This window comes from Microtus ochrogaster, unplaced genomic scaffold (genome assembly GCF_000317375.1).
Source record: "Microtus ochrogaster isolate Prairie Vole_2 unplaced genomic scaffold, MicOch1.0 UNK69, whole genome shotgun sequence".
Classification (NCBI taxonomy): domain Eukaryota; kingdom Metazoa; phylum Chordata; class Mammalia; order Rodentia; family Cricetidae; genus Microtus; species Microtus ochrogaster.
The window spans coordinates 855,853-874,152 of NW_004949167.1; the positions used below are offsets into that span (position 1 = coordinate 855,853).

Here is an 18,300-nt window from a genome sequence, read left to right on the forward strand (position 1 = left end):
TTTTTTTTTTTTTTTTTTTTTTTTTTTGCAGAAAATTCTTCTCTTTCCTCCAAAGAAAGAGATATTTAGCAATCCCCCACCTGGAGCACACACTTTGAAGATAAAAACACATTCTGCTCAGTCACAAATGCACAATTGAAGTGACACTTTTGAAATTTGTAAGGCATGTTGGCGGCTGAATAGCAATACATTATCCTTGAGTTTGCAGCTGATCTTTAGGAGGGATAAAACTGGTGTGGAGAAATATTGCTAACGTGTGGGAAAATTCAACTCCAAAAATTATGGTTATTTTGGTGTTAAAATCGTGTGGGTTTTACGATGACATGTATCATAACCCCAAATCTCAAGTATTTAGAAAGAATAATTCCAAAGTGTGGTCTGATATTTATTAACCAGATGCATGTGGTTTATGGGTTAAAACAGAGGGGAAAAAACCATTAAGAATTTCAACTCGATTAAAGGCATTGTCACTTTAAATCCGGAGTACTTGCAAAGGCTACACTTTATCTTGTGCTCATTAACCAGATGGAGGTAGCTAATAAGGGTTAACAATAAGAAAAAGCAATATAAAGACATAATTTTATTTTTCAGTTCTCTCCTTCCTGCCTGAAGAGATCAGAGGGTGGGGAAGGAGAACAACTTTGGATTCAGTGTGAGGTTTTGTTTTGATTGTGCGGTTTTGTTTTGTTTTCAAACAACAAAAAAAGGGGCTACCAAATAATCAACCTGGGGCCGCTGACCGGAAGGCAGTTCCGGACAACTTCCCGTGGGAAGAGTTCCAGAAATTGCCCTGACTTTAACGAGTCCCGCTGTGCTGGCTGTGAGCCTCCCAGCGTCAGAGGCAACCGCGGCTGCCTCGCCCGGATACCAGCAATCCTGCAGATTCACCAAGCCTGAGCTTGGGAAACACTCCCTGGAATATTTCGCAAATTTGAAAAGCAGGACGAAGGGAAAAATTCTTTTTGAAACTGAAAGGAGAAGCCTCAAATTCCTGCTGCCCAAGGGAAAGCTGGGGCCACATGCGTGTGCACAAGCCCACCTCGGGTCCCACGCCCTCGACCCCTCTCCTGGCTCAGAGCGCCGCCCAAGCCCTGGTCTCTCCGGCCCCGCCCTCCCCACGGCCACCCCGCACGCGCGCGTGGAGTCCCAATCACTCCGGGACACCAGCTGCACCTCCCGCCCGGTCGCTGTCATTCCCCAAGTCTGTTGAGAGGAAGTGATTCCTTAGAGCGATGTGGGCGCGTGGGGACTTGGAGGGCGGGGAGTGGGGTGATGCGCTGACCTTCCCCGCGCCTCGGGGACCGCGCACCGACTTCTTATTGATGAGCGACAGCGAAGTCGCCGGCGCCCCTGAAAGTGTTTGCGGACCCGCCTGGACGGCGGGCGCTGCCCACTGAGTAGCCCGCCCCGCGCGCGCGTCCCCGCGCGTCCCCGTGCCCTCCCCCACGGTCAATTACCAGCCACCCCGGTGCGGGCGACAAGGCGCTGGCTGGCGGCCGCGAGGAAGCGGCAGCCCGAATCGCTTCTGCATGACAATTGACGTGAGGGAGGGCGCTCGGCAAGGAGGGAGGACGGCCCCAGGGTCCGCGTCTCACCATGGTGATGAGGCAGTCCCGCCGTGAGAGGCGATCGCGGGCGCGGGCCGTGGAGAGGGGCCGCCAGAGCCAGCCCAAGCGCCGGGAGAGCCGCTCGCAGAGCAGAGCCAAGCCAGGCCAGATGGCTCTGCAGCCATCGGGGACCGCTCCCGTCCAGCCCGGCCCCACTTTAGCTGTGCAAACATTTCTTTATCCCAACAAGACAATTAAACCCAGCAGCATGAAAGGAGTATCCGTGGCTGTGTTGGGAGTGAACAACCACACACATCACAGGAGTTCTTGCCCCGCGGGAGAAGTGGGTGGGAGGAAAACCCAAAGCAGCTGAGCGCATCAGGAGCCTAGATCTGGGTAGTCAGGACCTGAGCAGTTAAGATACAAGCAACCCTCTGACCCCTCTTTCTGGTCAGTGGCTGACCCTTCACACTGGTCATCTGCTTCAGCTGCAGTCCAGAGGTGGAGCCAGGGAACTAATTTTCCCTGGCCACTCCAATCCCAGAAGCCTTGGAAAGTCTCCCCTTTATCTCACCCCTCTGACATCAGCTAGCTTTCCAAGATGCCTTTGGCCTAGGTGGCCTAGGATAGAGGGTTTTCATTGACACGTGTCTTTATAAAGACACATCTAGAGTGCAAAATACCATCTCCAACCAGGGCTCTGGGGACCTGGGTCCTACTTTTCAAATGTATTGAAGGTGAGCATCAAGCAAAACAGACAGGAGTTTCTGGGGGATCTCAGGTTTCCTGCCTACCCATGAAAGTACCTGGCCACAGGGATGGTCCAAGCAGAGAGGACCAAACAAAATCCTGATGGGCAGTGCCCAGTGGCCTTTCCTGGGGTGAGCCAGAAGGCAGGGCCTGTCACAGCTCCACAGTTCTGAGTTCACTCATGCCTGGGGTAGGCATGCATGCTGACCAAGTCCAGTCTGGGATTAGATAAGGCTTGGTCAAAGATTGTCTGTCAGGCAGGAATCTGGGCAAAGCGGTGGCCTGAGGAAAGCCATCAGGAGATGCACATGACCAGACCTACAGTATACAGCGAGAGAGTAATAAATGCAGGGACTCTAGCACCCGGCAGCACGCGGGACTTACCTTCCCTTCTGCTGTAAAGTTTCCTTAATGACGAATGTTTATTTTAAAGGCCCTGGGAAACACATCTATAGACACTTCATAGGGAAGACACAACATGGGCCATTCGTAATTGGCCCATAAATTTTCGCGTCATTTCCCTGGACAAGGTGCCTTGGGGACTGGTTCAGGGAATGACAATAAACCGGAGTTACCTCAGTCCCCTTCCTGGGGAATTATGAATCCTCCACGAACAACGAACAGTGTCTCACAAAAACACTTCTCCCATTTTCCAGGGCAAGTAAGTGAGTCGTGCAGAGCAAAGGCCTCCTTGTTCCACAAGGCCCAGCACCTACCTTGGCATCACCTGGGAAGCCAGGTGGGTAGAAAGGCGAGCGAACCGGAATCATCCACTAGAAGAGAGGACACTTTACCCAAATAGCTATACTTGTATCTTTTTTTTTTTCTAAGCACATTTAATCACAAAAGCAATCCTGCCTATCAGCACTCCAGTTAAGGGCTGAACACGTGTGCATGACACCATGTCTGCAGGCGTCTTTCTGAAAGGCATGTGGACGTATCTGCATATGGATGCAAAGCGTGAGCAGAAGGTGGCTGCCACAGTAAAGGCTGTCAGTGTTTCCATCATAAAACCATTCCCAACAACCTAAAACACAGTCAGAAAACTTCTACACCCAGTAAGGGACATGCACCCCCACGCTCGCCCCCACCCCACTTACCAACAAAGCTATAAACATTTTGAGGCTAAATTCTCCTTTAGGACTTTTACTACTAATATATAATTAAAACTTTAAAAAAAAATTCTATGAAAAAAATACTTGTCTGATGAAAACTAAAAAAAAAATTGAATTAACCATCTCAGAAATTAATTCTAAATTTTAATAACTGACAAGCCAAAAATATACATGGCTCAATTTGGCAATGTGAGCACACGCATGGCATCGTGTGCCTATGCTCTTCGGAGCTGTCTGCTCTCTTCCGCCTCCCTCCCCCACCACTGCCCCATCTGCCCCTGAGCTCGCTCTCCCCCTTTGGAAGCAGTCTTGTATACTGTCATTCGATTATCTGGAAAATATTACTTATTTCAAAACGGTTCTGTAGGGAGGACCCGAAAGGCATCTAGTGGGGATAATCAGGCCTTCTAACGGCCCTTAAATATGTATTTACATAAAACAGACCATAAATATTCTGACACACGTCGGTGTGTGACAGGAGCCAAGAAAGCCGCTACCCACTTTGTTGCGGTGCTCTTCTCGCCTTCCTTGAAGAAAATGTCTCTCCTCTCCTTCCTTCCAAACACTCAGAATCAAAAGCCTAGGTATGGCCCAGTCCAACACCTGCAAAGCCAGCTACCCCACCTAAGGCAAGGAAGGGGAAGGTAGCACAAACCCAGGGCCACCACTGGGGAACAGTCTCCTCTTCACTTGGTGCCTTTGTTTCTGGTTAAAGACTAGTCGTAAATGCGACCCTAATAATCTGAGTGTGTGCAGGATTCTGGACTCCCCACCTTCCCACAAGCTTGCTGCCTGTGTACAAGAAAAAGAACGCAAAGCACTCTATAAAGGAAGGATATTTTAAACAAAAGGAAAGAGGATTCCAATTCCTATGACAATTTGAAATAAAGAAGTTTCCCCATCCTTCTGATCAGAATCCCATTAATTTCAAGGTCAGAATTCCATTTCACTTTGGGAGACAGAGTCATTTAATTTTTCTCCACCCAGGCGTATTCCTGTGTGAGGGATCCATCTCCACGGGGGATGGTACCACCATACAATGCAAACCAGGCAAACAGAAGAGTTATGGCTTTGACACTCAGAGGGGCATGGATAGCCACATCTATGGGTTCTGACTTGACTAACAAGCTTCCTCCTGCTCTGGGAGTCTGACACTGGTTTGGGCTAAAATGATAACAAAATAGAGACAAGCTGGGCGCATGGGGTGAAAAGAAAGACGTCCTGACCTCCAGATGGGTACCACATATTGGTTTGGAGAGGATTTCATTTTCAACTTGTACTTGGAGGGAAAAGTGGGGAAGAACTGGTCACACCCTAACTCAACACAGCTTTAACGGGGACCGTGAGGAGTCCTGTTGCCAGGAGCCTTCTCCACTCCACAAATGAAAACTGAAACAAACTAGAAAACCAAGCCAAAACAAGGCCACGCACCTGTCTGGCAGGTGCACCCAGGGGGGCAGGATCACAGCACACAGCAGTCAACAGAAAGTGAAAAGGTGGCCAGCCAGAGAGCCAGGGCTTCGTGGCAGTTCTGCTGACACGTAGCCACAGCTTTCTCCCTGAAGTGGGGAGGTCTGTGGCTAACAGACACTGACATAAAAAGACACACTCTCAACATATTTCAAAACCAAAGAGCGATGGATTTACAAGGCAGGTTGATTTTATGGTGACTTTTATTGAAAAGGTACGCTGGGTGGAGGCAGATGCCTTTTAGCACAGGAAAGTTAACACAGTGCCTAATTCAAGGAGACAGCCTGAGGAAGCAGGGCCGACAGGGGAGAAAGCAGCAATGTCTCTATTACTCTCCTCGGCATCATAAAGAGAAGAGAAAAAAAATGGTGCTTGCGTTGGTGGTTATAGAGAGGACAGAAGCAGAAAGAAAAAAAGAAAAAAAAAACAGAGGAAAGGGGAGGCAAACCTCAGATGTTGTTTTCTTAAGAAAATAAATAAAACGCAGCAAATCTTAGAACAAAAGGTTGGATGGAAAAACACCCTCAGTTCATAAATTCTCACCAGTTTAAAGAAAACTGTTCTGCCTACACACAGCCCCAAAGCTTCAAAACACAATTATTTTTTGATTATATCGGAGCAGAAGATTGCAGGGTTCTTCCCTTCTAGTCCTACAAGTTCCCTAGAAAGGTTAAAGTTCCAGTGATTAGTGAATGTAGCCAGAACCTACCAAGGCATGGGAGAACATGAGAAAAGCCATTTCATAAGCAGAAATTAGTAACAGTTGTGAACATCAACCATGGGACACTCACACAGCAATGTCTATTCCTAAAAGCTAGCCCCAGGCTAAGCATCCAGCAAACCTGTCAAATCCCAAGAGAAGTCAGCTTTGCAGCCCTGGGATCGCAAGGAAAACACAGCTGTTTGAAATGCTTTATGGTGACCGACGACACCTCTGTCCTTCCGTGAGAAATAACCTGATGCAGACAAGAGCTGAGAGTTGAGGAAATAAAATCACGTGGGGTCTGCTGGCTACGACACAGAGGAAACATGAAAAGAATAACACTGTCGTCGGGGAAACAGATGAAGAGAGCAGAGAGGCGGGATGGACCCGTTCCCTGGGGCCCCCAGCTCCCTAGGAACCTATGTATCTATGACACCCTCTTCCCTCCACAGTCTCCAGAGAAGCCAGCCAGCCCTGGAACTGAGACCAGTCTGCCTGTGCCTACCATTAGAAAACCTGAAAGAACTGGCTCACTGATCCCTGAGGAGAGCTAAGTAAGCATTCGCCATCACAACTATCACAAGGGACACACTTGGCCTTTCCCGACACTAGGAGCATGTGCAAGGCTGCCAACCTGTTGAACACTTCTGCAAAGCAGGGCTTACTGGGGGTGGAGAGAGGGCTCCAACCAAAGTACTTACATCTGTCATTCCGATCCTCTGGGCTCGAGGATGTTTCCCGGTCAGAGATGAGGCCAGACACAGCAAAGATCTTCTTCCCAGTGTCATCAACCTTAAGTGAACCGGGGGAGCTGGATGGCAGCTGTGCCCCAAAGTCATATTCCTTGCCATCTGCATCTGAGAAGCGCAGGTGGGGAGACTCTGTGTCATGGCAGTTCTTGAGTCTCTTGGCTGGCGTAAAGGCTGACTGATAGCTCTCCCGATCCTCCGTGGAAGCAAAGGGACGGAATGCCCCCACACCACTGTGATTTAGCATACTGATTGGGGTGCAATCTAGATTTGGGGGAGCAAACTGAGGGTGTAGATGTAGTAAAGAAGGGGGGAAATCACGATTGGCAAAAGTGCCCGGCACCCCACCTTGCCGATGGTACATAGAGGCAAAGGTGTAGGAGCCATTAGTGAAGGGAATATGAACGTCCTTGTCTACTGAGACAGGTACACCAAAGGGTCGGGGCTGCTGACAAGGGATGGAGGCATCCCGGCTGGCCTCGGCAGTGGACGCCAAGACCATCAGCGCTGGGGATGCCAGAGGGTTGGGGAGATAGGATGAGTTCTCCATCTTGAAGGCTGCCCGGTGTAAGTCCATCGGAGTCTCTTTGGATGGCCGGTGTCACACAAGAAGCAGTCTTCCCTGGGAGGGAGGCCGACCCACACCTTGGATCAGGGCGAGGATTTTTACTGGGGAATCATGCCCTTCGAAGACCTGCAGAAACAGCAAAGAGGGAAAAAGAGGGGGGAGGAAAGTCAGGGGGAGGTAAAAAAAAAAAAGGGAAACCCCAAGTGATTGAAACACCATCCTTCTGGCTTACAGATGCTCGGGCAAGAGACACCGCAGGCTTTAGGAGCCAGTGGGCAGCAGCAGCAGACCGTTTTCATTCAGGAAAATCAATAGACAACTTACTGTGATGTACGCGTAGCTGACTTTGGTCCCTACACGTTCCGGGTGAAATGCGCCTAAGCCCAGCAAAGAAAAAAAAATCATAAAACCTCCAAATACAATATTCCCTGAGCAAATGAGCTTTGGAAGGCCAAGCCACCCGGTAGATTAGGTGTGTGTTGGGGGGGGGGTTGTCTATATTTTAAAGGGCTTCCACCTGTGAACACCACTCATGGCAGGCTTGAGAGACCAGGTTCTACATATATGACGCCCCATATTAATATATTTCTTCATCATTATACTGCAGATCCCTATGTCACACCCAGCTAGACCACGAGCATCTGTATGTATGCGCTGGTACAGACTGTAAGTGCGGCTAAGTCATATACGTTGGCCAGTCCGTTCACATACATCTTCATATATCACCCGAGCCTGTCCCTAGAAACGAGTGCCATGTGGACATATAGCTGATATATGTTGTTTTTGATGCACAACCCCCTCTGACCACACAGACCTCCTATTTTTTTCTTCTAAGAAGAAACACCACCATCATCAACAAAATGCCTGACACCTCTGACTATTTCTGAAAACGTAACTGGTGGCTTTGGCACATGCTCTCTTCCAGGGCAGCAAAAACTGGATTCATAATTCTGGTTACTGATGCATCCATGCTTAAGGAAATTTGCAAACTGCCTTGGATTTACCATTAACATTTAGAGCAAAATGTTAACAAAATTTCTGACTTGTTTTGTTCAGTTTATTGGCCCAGGCAGAGTTGATGTCCAATAAAGGCCCCCCCAGAACAAACTGGATTTCAGAGAGACCTCTTCCAGCTTCCCTCATAAAATTAGGTTGTACCTTTTCATAGCCACTGATTCGGTTTCTAATATACTAAGTGGGGATCGAGGGAGAAGAACGGTATATCAAAAGGCAGGGTAATATCAGAATAGCAGGACTTGCTAGCTTCAGCTCTATATTCTCAGTGGAAATGGAACAGAACTTAAAAGATCCAAGCTACCAATCCATTACATATTATACATTGAGAGTCATGTCAAAAATAAAACTGTTCCCTCCCTTTAAAAAGCCCACCTCTGTAGTGGAACATCTTTGGTATTCCCTCAAGTAGAAACCCTCAGTTAACTGCCAATGAACCCCCCATTTAATGCAGTACTGGAAGAGTATTTCCTTCTCCCATCCTGTAGCAGACATGTCAATGACTGTTATTAATTGGGAAGATGAGTGGACACCATCAGACTGCTTCCTCATTTGGCATCTCTCCTTATAGACATCATTGCTAAATTACCAGATTATGTATCTCACATTAACGGATTTTTCCTCTCTTCCAAATTTTAAATAACTTTCCTGTCAAGTTATAGCAGGGTAGGGAATGGTCTGCCAAGGACAGCCAGTTAGCCTGACAAGTCTGGGATTTTGTTCTTGGCTGTTTTCAAGTCAGATTAATGGTCCCACAACATGGAGGCTCTGAAAATGGGTCGAGGGCTGTTCCAAGGGGGTCTACACAGCTCTTCACAACAGACAGGAGTAACTGTGTGTCTATCCAGCCACACACACAGTTCATCCAGGAGGCTGGCTGAGGGAAAGGACAGATGTAACACCCTAGGGGTGAGGGGAAGAAATCTTCCCCAAACAAAATAACTCCCCCCAAGGATTCACTTTCCATTTTTACTTCCTAGATCACCTCATTATGTTCAATGAGTTTCATAAATTAGCGATCTGGCGGCAGCACCGGACACGCCAATAGAATGCGGTGAATCACTCAAACCTGTGAATTCATTTGAAAACTTCATTACACTGAAAATAAATCAACAATATTTTTCCAGGCCACATCTCCTCTGCTCCGCTGTGTGGGCGTTGGTCTCTGCAAGGGAGGAGGGGCATTTTTCCTTTTCCCTTTCTTTCTTTTCCCCCTCCTCACATTAACAGTATGGATGAGGCTTCAGCAGACCACAGTCATTATGAAAATCTATAGTTAATACACTCCCAATGTCAAAATGTCATGGGTTTAAACACAGAACCCAAAATAAGAAAACTAACTGACCCTCTTAATTAAAAAAATATGGATCGTAAGATAATCAGCTTGCTGGCGCATTTGGGTGGCTGTGAAGAACCGGGCAGAGAGAAAGTAAGTAACTGGTACTTTTCTGCCTCTATGCTGATTTTTTTTAATTTAGCACTTCGTGCAAATCCAGATTAAAATAACTCCAGCTATTGATCTGAGCAGTGGAATTGACATTAATTTTAGTTCACTTCTCACTTTGCAAAGGGATCAATAGGAAGTAATAACAGCTGACATCCCCGCTGAAAGGAGGAGAAAGAAGGGCTGAAGACAGAAATCGAAAAGCAACCAAATAAATCATCAGCTACTTTTCCACGGCATCAGACAAACTCCAAACAGATTGCAAAAAGTCTTTGTTGAATTAACTAAACAAGGAGGAGGGATCAATCCACGAAGATAAATAAATTGTCCGGCAGGCAGTGAGGTTGGACAGAGGGACCAACAAATACCGAGTTTTTAAAATTTCAAATCCTTGACATGATGGGGTTGGTTCTGTTGGTTCTGTATGTATGCGAGTTTGTTTGTTCCGCACACCCGACCTTGGTTTAAAGTGGTTACAAAACGTCGGCTAACTGAATAATTAGTGAGATTACTAATTGCGTGGTTAAACATGCCAGAACCAAGACAAATGAAGAAGCTGGCTTTCAGAACGTGCAATTATCTGAGACTGGGCTGGTGCGTTGCGGTCCGCGCTCTCCGATGCAAACTAGCCACTTTCGTGTGGAAAAACCGAAAGCCAGACAGAAAGTTCCAGCCAGTGAACTGACTCCCACCCCTGCCTAGGGTCGGGGGGCCTCTTCACCCGCTCGGGGATGGCAGTGCAAGGAAGCGGTGCCGCTGCTGCTGCTGCTGGTGGTGGTGGTTGTTGAGAGCCAAACCCACTTGGAAATGACTGCCACAAAGCAAGCTCTTTCCCAGTGCGGAGCTCAGGGCGCCCACCAAACTAGGAGTCTGATGGCAATTAAAATGCACAGGCAACGCTCCTCTGCTTATTACAACAGGTGACATTTTTGTGGTCTCTGAACCGTTTCCAAAAGCCATGACTTAAAATAATAGAACAAATTAAACGATATTTTTCCTTTGCAGAAATAAACTTTTAAAAAATTAACGGGCAACTTAAAAAGCAAAGAACAATGGGAAATGAGGCCAGAATAGCGGGGGGGGGGGGGTTGTGAAGCATGAAGGAAAGATTTTTTTTTTAAGTTCACAGACTTCGCTTGAAGAGAATTCCCCCCCCCCCGCACACCAAATGCCCAGCGGGTATGTGGAAACACCGCTCTAACAGAAATTTTACCACCATGTGCGAAGGCTCAGGGAGCAGAAGGCTAATGCGGCTCCCAGGCTAGGGCCAACGCCTGAGATTCAGACTCGGCCTGGTAATCCATGGCACATTTGGATTTAGACCCGGATCCTGCTTGGCCATCGGATGCGAATCCGCGACAACCTGACCGATCCTAGAGCACGCGGTAGCGGGGATGCTGAGCGTGCGGGTGCAGATTTCAGCCACGATTAGTCTCAACCCAGGGGTAAAAATAACTCTTTTAGGGAAAACGAGGGAACAAGAGGAGAAGGAGAAACCTATATAAACTTGGGGTCAACGGCTAAGCCAAACCCACCACTCGGTAGCCTGACCCCTCTCGCTCTCGCTTGTCTTTGTACAAAGACCCCAACAACCTCCGCTCAAAACAGTTTTAACTTTGGGGAACCAAGGCGCCAGTCCCGAAAGAAACACAAGCCCGGGGACTTAGGTCTAAAGGCGCACATTGCCTGGGGGCAGGCGCTGGAAGCAGCCTGCTTTGGACCAAAGTCCAAGGACCCAGAGCCCCTAAACCGCCCCACCCCGCGGGTGACCCGGACGCGGCGGCAGCGCGTCCCTTTAGCCGGCGGCCACAAGACTCCTCCACTCCGCTCCGTTGCCAACGAGTGCTGGTGCGGAGCCGCAAGGCCCTCGCGGTTTTCGGACTGCGGGCGTGGGGTGCAGCAGGTAGGGGCTCGGCGGTTCCTCCAGTCACCGCCCGGCCGCTAAACCCCGCGTGGCTGGAGAACAGGTGTGTCCCGGCTCGCTCCGCGCCCGGCCCCGGTGGAGCGCAGTCCTTGGCCTTCCCTCCTCCTTGCCCGGAGCGCAGCGAGAGAACTCACGCCACTTAGCCCCGGTTACTGCCGGCCGGGAGGGATCCGATCAGGAAACGCCCGCCTCGTTTTTTCTCGACGCTCTTTCTGCCTTTACCCCCTTCACTCATTTTCCCTTTGCGAGAAAAGCCTGGGGGTGCAGAGCCCCAGCCCGCTCGGCTCTTCTCAGTCTTTCTCGCTGCTTACTCCCTGCTCGCCCCCTTTATTCCCCCCCACACTCCAGCCCCCAATTGCCTCTTCTAACCGAGGCGGGAGGTAGGTCATGGTGGCAGGACACCGTGAGCAGAGAGAGCGGGTGCTTTCCCTTTCTGCTGTTTCTGAAGCCGCGATAGAGCACAGGCGAGAGACCTAGGACGACTCAGGCCACCCAGACAGAGCCGCGCCCCATCCGGGTGGCCCTGGCCCTAAGCATTGCCGCCACCCGAAGTGCGTCGGGCTCCCAGTCCAGGCCCTGGGCCTTGCCTGGAGCGGTGACCCGAATCAGAGAAGGCAATGCGTTCTTAAAAGGAAGGGAGAATGTGTTCACTGCTTTCCAACACCCCAAGACCCCGTCACCTCGGGGTTTCAGCACCCCTCACGGGGCACGGTCACCCGGGCCTCGAGCTCTTGCAGGGGATAACGTAGCGCAGGACGAACCTCGCAGCCCTAGATGGCCTCACCACCGTGGGCGGCCTCGCCCGGGGGGCCTTACGGAAGCTCTCCGCCCAAGTTTGTTGTGCCCTGGAAGAAAAGCCTTTCTCTTACAAAGCACAAAGGCGAAACGCCCAGGCCGAGCCCTGAAAAGCCCCGGGTTGGGGGTGGGGGGCGGCCGGAGGCTCCGGAGCGCGGTGGCTGGTCCCGGGCTCCGGACGGAGAAGGTCGCTCGGCCCCGGGTGACGAGCGCGGCGGCGGTGGCCGCAGGACTGCAGCAACCGGCGTGCTCGCTGAAAAGTTTTGCTCTCAAGTCGGGAGAAGAGAAATTGTTACTCAGTTTAAGGCAGGTCGAAAATTTAAAAAAAAAAAAACAAAAAACAAAAACACTACGAAAAGAGCAAGGCGACCGATTTTACAAGATCGTCCTCCGGCCTCGCTCCTTAGAATCGCTGGAAGGGGGGATCCCGACCTCCCCCCCCCCAAAATCCCAGGAGACCAACACGGACCGCGCTACTCCAAGGCCTGGCCAGTACACCCCGGCGGAGCAGAGAGTTTACCGGTTATATGTAGCACGGTTCACCTCAGTGGCAGCACCTGCCTTCTTCCTGAGGGCGGAGGATTCCCCCATCCCACCCCCACGCTCTCCTACCACATCCTTCACACCCGCCCCCGCCAGGAAAAAGTAAGGCGAGCCTCCGGGGACCCCAAGGCTCCGGAGTCTCCCGGATACCCCACCAGGTCTGCAATGTGTTGTGCGGCTGTGATCGTTTCTCAACGGATCGCCCCTTTTCCTATCCCGCCTGCCGCCTCAGATTCCCCACTGAGTACCACCTAGCCCCGGCCCCGCTGGAAATCACAGCGGGGTGCACCGGGCAGCCGGGCAAGAGGGCTTACTCGCGGTAGACCCAAACAAAGTGGAATGGGGCTATAAAAAGATGGAGAAGTCCTGCTCTCTTCCCCTGGCTATCCCCCTCACCCTCCCTACTTGTCCAATTCCAGCGTCTGGTCCCTCCCCTTGCACCCCCCAAATAAAACACATTAAGGAAAACTCAAGACGGAAAGTTTGAGTGAGGCAGCGCACAGAGCGCGCGGGGCACCGACAGCCAAGAGGTTCGGTCGCCAAGATCTAAGACGCGGCAGTGCAGGTCCCAATCTCTGCCCCTGTCGCAGGGGAGCCGCCCGAATCCCAGGGAGACAAACCCGGAAAGTTAGCCAGGTTCCTCAGCAACCCGACCGCCCTCGCGCCCACCCCTCTTGTGTACGCACTCATCCACACCCCTTTCTAGGATCCATACTTGCCGTGGAAATTCCTGGGGAGAACGGTCGCACTTCTCAGGACACCGAGGTGAGAAGCCGGAGAGTGTGGCGCATGAAAAGTCCCGGGTGCGCAGAGCCGGCGGAGGCAGCGGCGGCGGTGGCGGCGGCAGCGGCAGCAGCAGCAGCAGGCGGCTGGCCCCGGGTTTGTGCTCGCGAGCTGCCTGGGATTGCATGTACAGATCAAGAGACTCGGTTGGTGTGAGAGAAGAGCAGTGCTGCCTCTCAGCGCTGGCTCTAATCAGTGAATGAGCCTCCACTCTCCCAGGGACTCGGAGGCGCACACACACGCGCGCGCGCACACACACACACTCACACACACACATGCACGCACACATTCTCTCACACTCACACACATACAGGCACTCTGAGCACTGAATACATTAGGGTACTAAGGGACTCTGGGAAATGGAGTCCAGACCCCGGGCACTCCGGGAGAATAGACCTATCTGCCCTCACTAGAGGCTGGATGGTCTTTGGTGGCCCGCCCCAATGGAAACTACAGAGGTCCTTAGCCTTTGTTTACATCTCTCCTCCTTACCCTCCGGAGATTTCTGAGTGAGTGGTTGGTGCGCGATTCTTTCTTGAACCAAAGTGACCACGAGGAAATGGGTAAATCTTTTAAGACTGACGTCAGTGCTGCTCACTGACCACCAAACCTTGGCTCCATTATAAAACTCGACCCCTTTTCTGTAAGATCTACCTGCTGTTTAGTGCTTCGAAGGCTACTTTGGGTCTTCGCCTGTTAAAATAAAATTATAAGTGAATGGAGGAAAGGGCCTACCTAGTCTAATACCCAGATTTGCGAATACAGTTTTTCGCCAGTGTCACTGATGTTTATGCTACAGGTTTTTCTCTTCAAATTGGTCACGTGCAAAAGATATATTGGGGAAATGGACAAAGAATTTACGAACCTTCTTGGAGCCAGGCTATGAGACTAAATGCCTTTACATAATCTCCTTTAACCCTTTAATTCTGGAGCTAATATTACTAGCTTATAAAAAGAAGAAACTGAGGCAGAGAGGGTTTTACATTTAGAGCAGGTAGTCCCAGCTCAGAGAGCAAAGCCCAACCAAAAGCTAATCCTGGCTTTAGAAGTAATTCCTCCCTTTTGTGCCTTGGTTTCTGAAAAGTCAGACTTCTCATCTGGAAAAAAAAAAATTATCTTCCCCTAGGATATCTAAGGATAACCCATCCTGCAAAGAACCTCATAGGATTATGAATAGTCTAAGATAGAATGAAACCAATGTTTGTTCTGATATGGCTTTATCATCCTTTTTTTCTCATGTTTAGCATGTGTCTAAATACTCCATGCTCAAGTTTGTGTAGAGTTGGGCTCCATGGTTGATGTCTGTAATCCCAGCACCACAGAGGCAAATGCATGCAGAAGGAATGCTACCAGCATGGTCTACATAGGAAGGAAGTTCCAGGCCAGCCTGGCCTTCATAGGAAGTTCCAGGCCAGCCAGGGCTAGAAATGAGAGCCTGTATCAAGCAAACAGCAATAACTAAGTGTTTATGTCATGACTGCATTTAAAATATTTCTTTAGCAACTCCTTAAATGAGAAACTAATAGACTCACCTAGAAGTCTGTGTCCATGACCTTCTCCATCATGGGGCTCAGCTTGTTTAGGAACTTCTAAGTCTTTATCCACATCAGTCAAGAACTGGCTCTTTCCTGTTGGATTATAAACATCATGTGGGCAAGTACCATGTCTGTTTTATTCAAAATTTTCTCTCAGTACTAACAATGTCCATACAAGAGTATTAAAAATGAACAAATATCCCTAGTATGTGCAAGACCACGGATTAGATAAACACACATACACCACGCACACGCACACACACACACATACATACACAGAACTCCTGTCCATGGAGAACTTACCATCTAGAAGAGGATCCAAAGAACGAGTTGGAAATCAGTGCAACCACTGCTATAATTAGGGTGACCATATATCACACTAATTAAAAAAAAAGTTTAAACATAGAAGGGCCACTATCACGAATTATGTTGGGGTGACAAGTGAACAGAGGTCACCCGTAGGCGGAGCATGTTGAATGGCCACCCTAGGAACACAAAATATTTCACTCATTAATTTAGCAAATATTTACTGAGCCCTCCCCTGCAATGTATTGCAGGGGCCATAAGCCAATTGTGGGGCCTGGACATTGAAACATGAGGCATTCAGCCTCAGGAGATGGGCAGAAGTGGGTCATATTCCAATAGACTTTGTGTACTAAACTAAGAAAAGTAGGCTTTATCCCAGAGATAACGAGAAACCCTAAAGGCTATGACATGGTAGGCTTTCGATTTTAAAATAGTCGCTAGTCAAAGGATAGGCAGAATGGAGGTAAAACAAGAGGCAGGGAGACTTATTTAAAAGTCTGTTGTAGGTGAAAGTTGAGAAGGCCCTGAACCAAGGCTCTGGGCCAATAAACAATAGAGAAACAGGAAATATCATAGAGGAATCTAAAAGCAGAATCAGGCAGATTGAGCCATTTTACCCCAGGAGATGACAGCGGAAATCCTTATATGGGTTCTGGTACTTACATCTCAAGATGCTGGTCATCCTGTTTGTTTTTGTGGCAGGATTTCACACTGTAGCCCAGGCAGGCCTGATCAAGCTCCTGATCCTCCTGCTTCAGCCTCTCGAATTCTGGGATTGCAGACACGCGCCACCACACCCTGCTTGGTTCTTTGTGTTTCAACGTTTGGTAAAAGGCTCCTTCAGATAAGCTGCAGAGTTCCCCTAAAATCCAGGTCACAATCGTGTGGGTGGACAACCCATAAAAAGCCCTATGTCAACTGAGCCATCAAGACAGACATTTTAGCAACTGCCACCTGCAGTGTTCTGAACTGAGATGCAAATATTTAGAAGGTGGAATTGTCACTGTCTATAAGGACAATATAATAAAAAGCTTAAACCCAAAACAATAGCAAAAACGTCAATGCAAAACTGACTGTGTAATACCACGCTAATTCACAGGTCATGTGTTTGGCAACGTTGGCTATCCAAAACACAATGAAGCAGGAAATAAGCAAAAAGAGTCCCAGAATAGCCAAAATAAACATTACAAAGTCTATGCACTAAAGTTAATACATTTCACTCCTAGGAGAACTCCACACGCCTTCACTCGAAGCTGATTTACTCTTTCTTAGGTACAATTCTAATAAGCTTGATTATTTGGCTTTCCCATTTACAGACGATTAAGATTGTCAAATTAAAAGGGGGCAGCCATTAAAGGGAATGAGACAGACTCAGATGGACTGACATGGAAGGAGGCCTATGATATACGGTCAGGTGAAAAGACAGAGAAGTCAGAGAACAGTGCCCAGCATGACGTGGTATTTGTATATACAATGCGTGTGCACCCTTCCATGGACAAAGACCTGTAGTGAAATACACTAAGCTGCTAACATAAATTATGTCCAGGCAATGGGAAAGTGGAAATGGGTTAGTGTATATCCAAGGGACACAGGAATAAAGAGAAGGCTTCGGCTCTCTGTGTATATGTGTGTGAATTCAAGTGTATGTTCGTGTTTGTATGATATGTGTTCGGGTATATAAGAGTATATGTGTGTATGGAGGCCTGTAGAGGCCTGTATGTATGTAGACAACCTCCAGGATTCTTTCTTAGGCACCAGCTACCATATTTCTTTTCTTTCTTTCTTTTTTTTTTTTTAAAAAAACTCATTATTTTTGAGACAGGGTTTCTCTACTGGCTGCCCTGGAACTCACTATGTAGGTCAGACTGGCCTCAAACTTGTAGAGATCCACCTGCTTCTGCCCTCCCCCATCCCCGCCCACACACAAGTGCTGGGATTAAAGTCATGTGTTCCATGCTTGGCTTCATTCATTTTATTTTATGTGTATGAATGTTCTGCCTACATGCGTGTATGTGCACTGTGTGCATGCCTGATGCCCGTGGAAGTCAGAAGGCAACACTGGATCTCTTGGAACTGGAGCGTGGATGGCTGTGAGCCACCATGGGAGTGCTGGGTCCTGAACCCAGGTTCTCCAAAAGAGCAACAGGTGCTCTTAACCACTGAGACGACTCTCCGGCCCCTAACAACCTCCTAATTTTTTAGGCAGAGTCTCTCACTAGGACCTGGAATTCAGTGATTAGGGTAAGTGAGCCCCAGGGATCCTCCTGCCTCAGCCTCCCCAGTGCTGGGTTTGCCAGTGTACACCGCCACAGCTGGATGTTTGATGTGGACCCTGAGGGTGGAACTTAGGTCCTCATGCTTGTACATCAGGCACACATTACAGAGCCATCTCCCAGTCCCATGGCTTCAGGCTCCATACATTCCTGTTTCTTCCCAAAGTAAATATTCTAGTTTGGTCATTTGAATATCCATTACAAAGTATACAAAAGGTAGTACCAGAGCAAGTACATTGAGAACAAACATAGGACATAAAACCCAGCAGTAAGCCGGGCAGTGGTGGCGCACACCTTTAATCCCAGCTCTCAGGAGTCAGAAGAAGGCGGATCTCTGAGTTCGAGGCCAGCCTGGTTTACAGAGTGAGTTCCAGGACATCCAGGGCTACACAGAGAGGCCCTGTCTCAAAAAGACAAGAACATAAAACAAAACAGAAAGCAAGCAGAGAGTGCAGTTCTCTGATGTAGAGGCAAAAAGGACATCACCACTGTCAGCACAGCACAACCCTGGTATTTTCGGGGCATGTCAACATACAACACGCTCTCCATTGTATGATTCACTTAAGGAAATCTCACGTGTGAAAATTCAGAGAAGGAAACTCCCACCAAACGAGGACTCGGTACTTTAAAAAGTACATTTTAGGTGTTAGAAACTAGAGTGATGGGTACTTTAAAAAGTACATTTTAGGTGTTAGAAACTAGAGTGATGGGGCGTGGTGGCCACGCCTTTAACCCCAGCACTCAGGAGGCAGAGGCAGGCGGGTCTTGGAGTTTGGGGCCA

At 49.0% G+C, this 18,300-nt stretch overlaps 1 protein-coding gene across 2 annotated transcripts in view; it reads right to left on the reverse strand.

The window, feature by feature from the left end:
- The window catches only part of Rnf220 (ring finger protein 220), a 231,242-nt gene extending 217,650 nt beyond the window's left edge, over positions 1-13,592 (reverse strand). Inside the window, exons 1-2 of one of the 2 annotated variants that reach the window (XM_013354799.2) lie at positions 13,338-13,592; positions 6,287-7,028 (exon numbers count right to left, since the gene is read on the reverse strand). In XM_013354799.2, coding sequence (XP_013210253.1) covers positions 6,287-6,911 — 625 coding nt within the window. In that variant the 5' untranslated portion in view covers positions 6,912-7,028; positions 13,338-13,592. The remainder of the gene's footprint in view (positions 1-6,286; positions 7,029-13,337) is intronic. The other variant, XM_013354801.2, reaches the window with a different exon arrangement.
- Between the last annotated feature and the right edge of the window lie 4,708 nt (positions 13,593-18,300).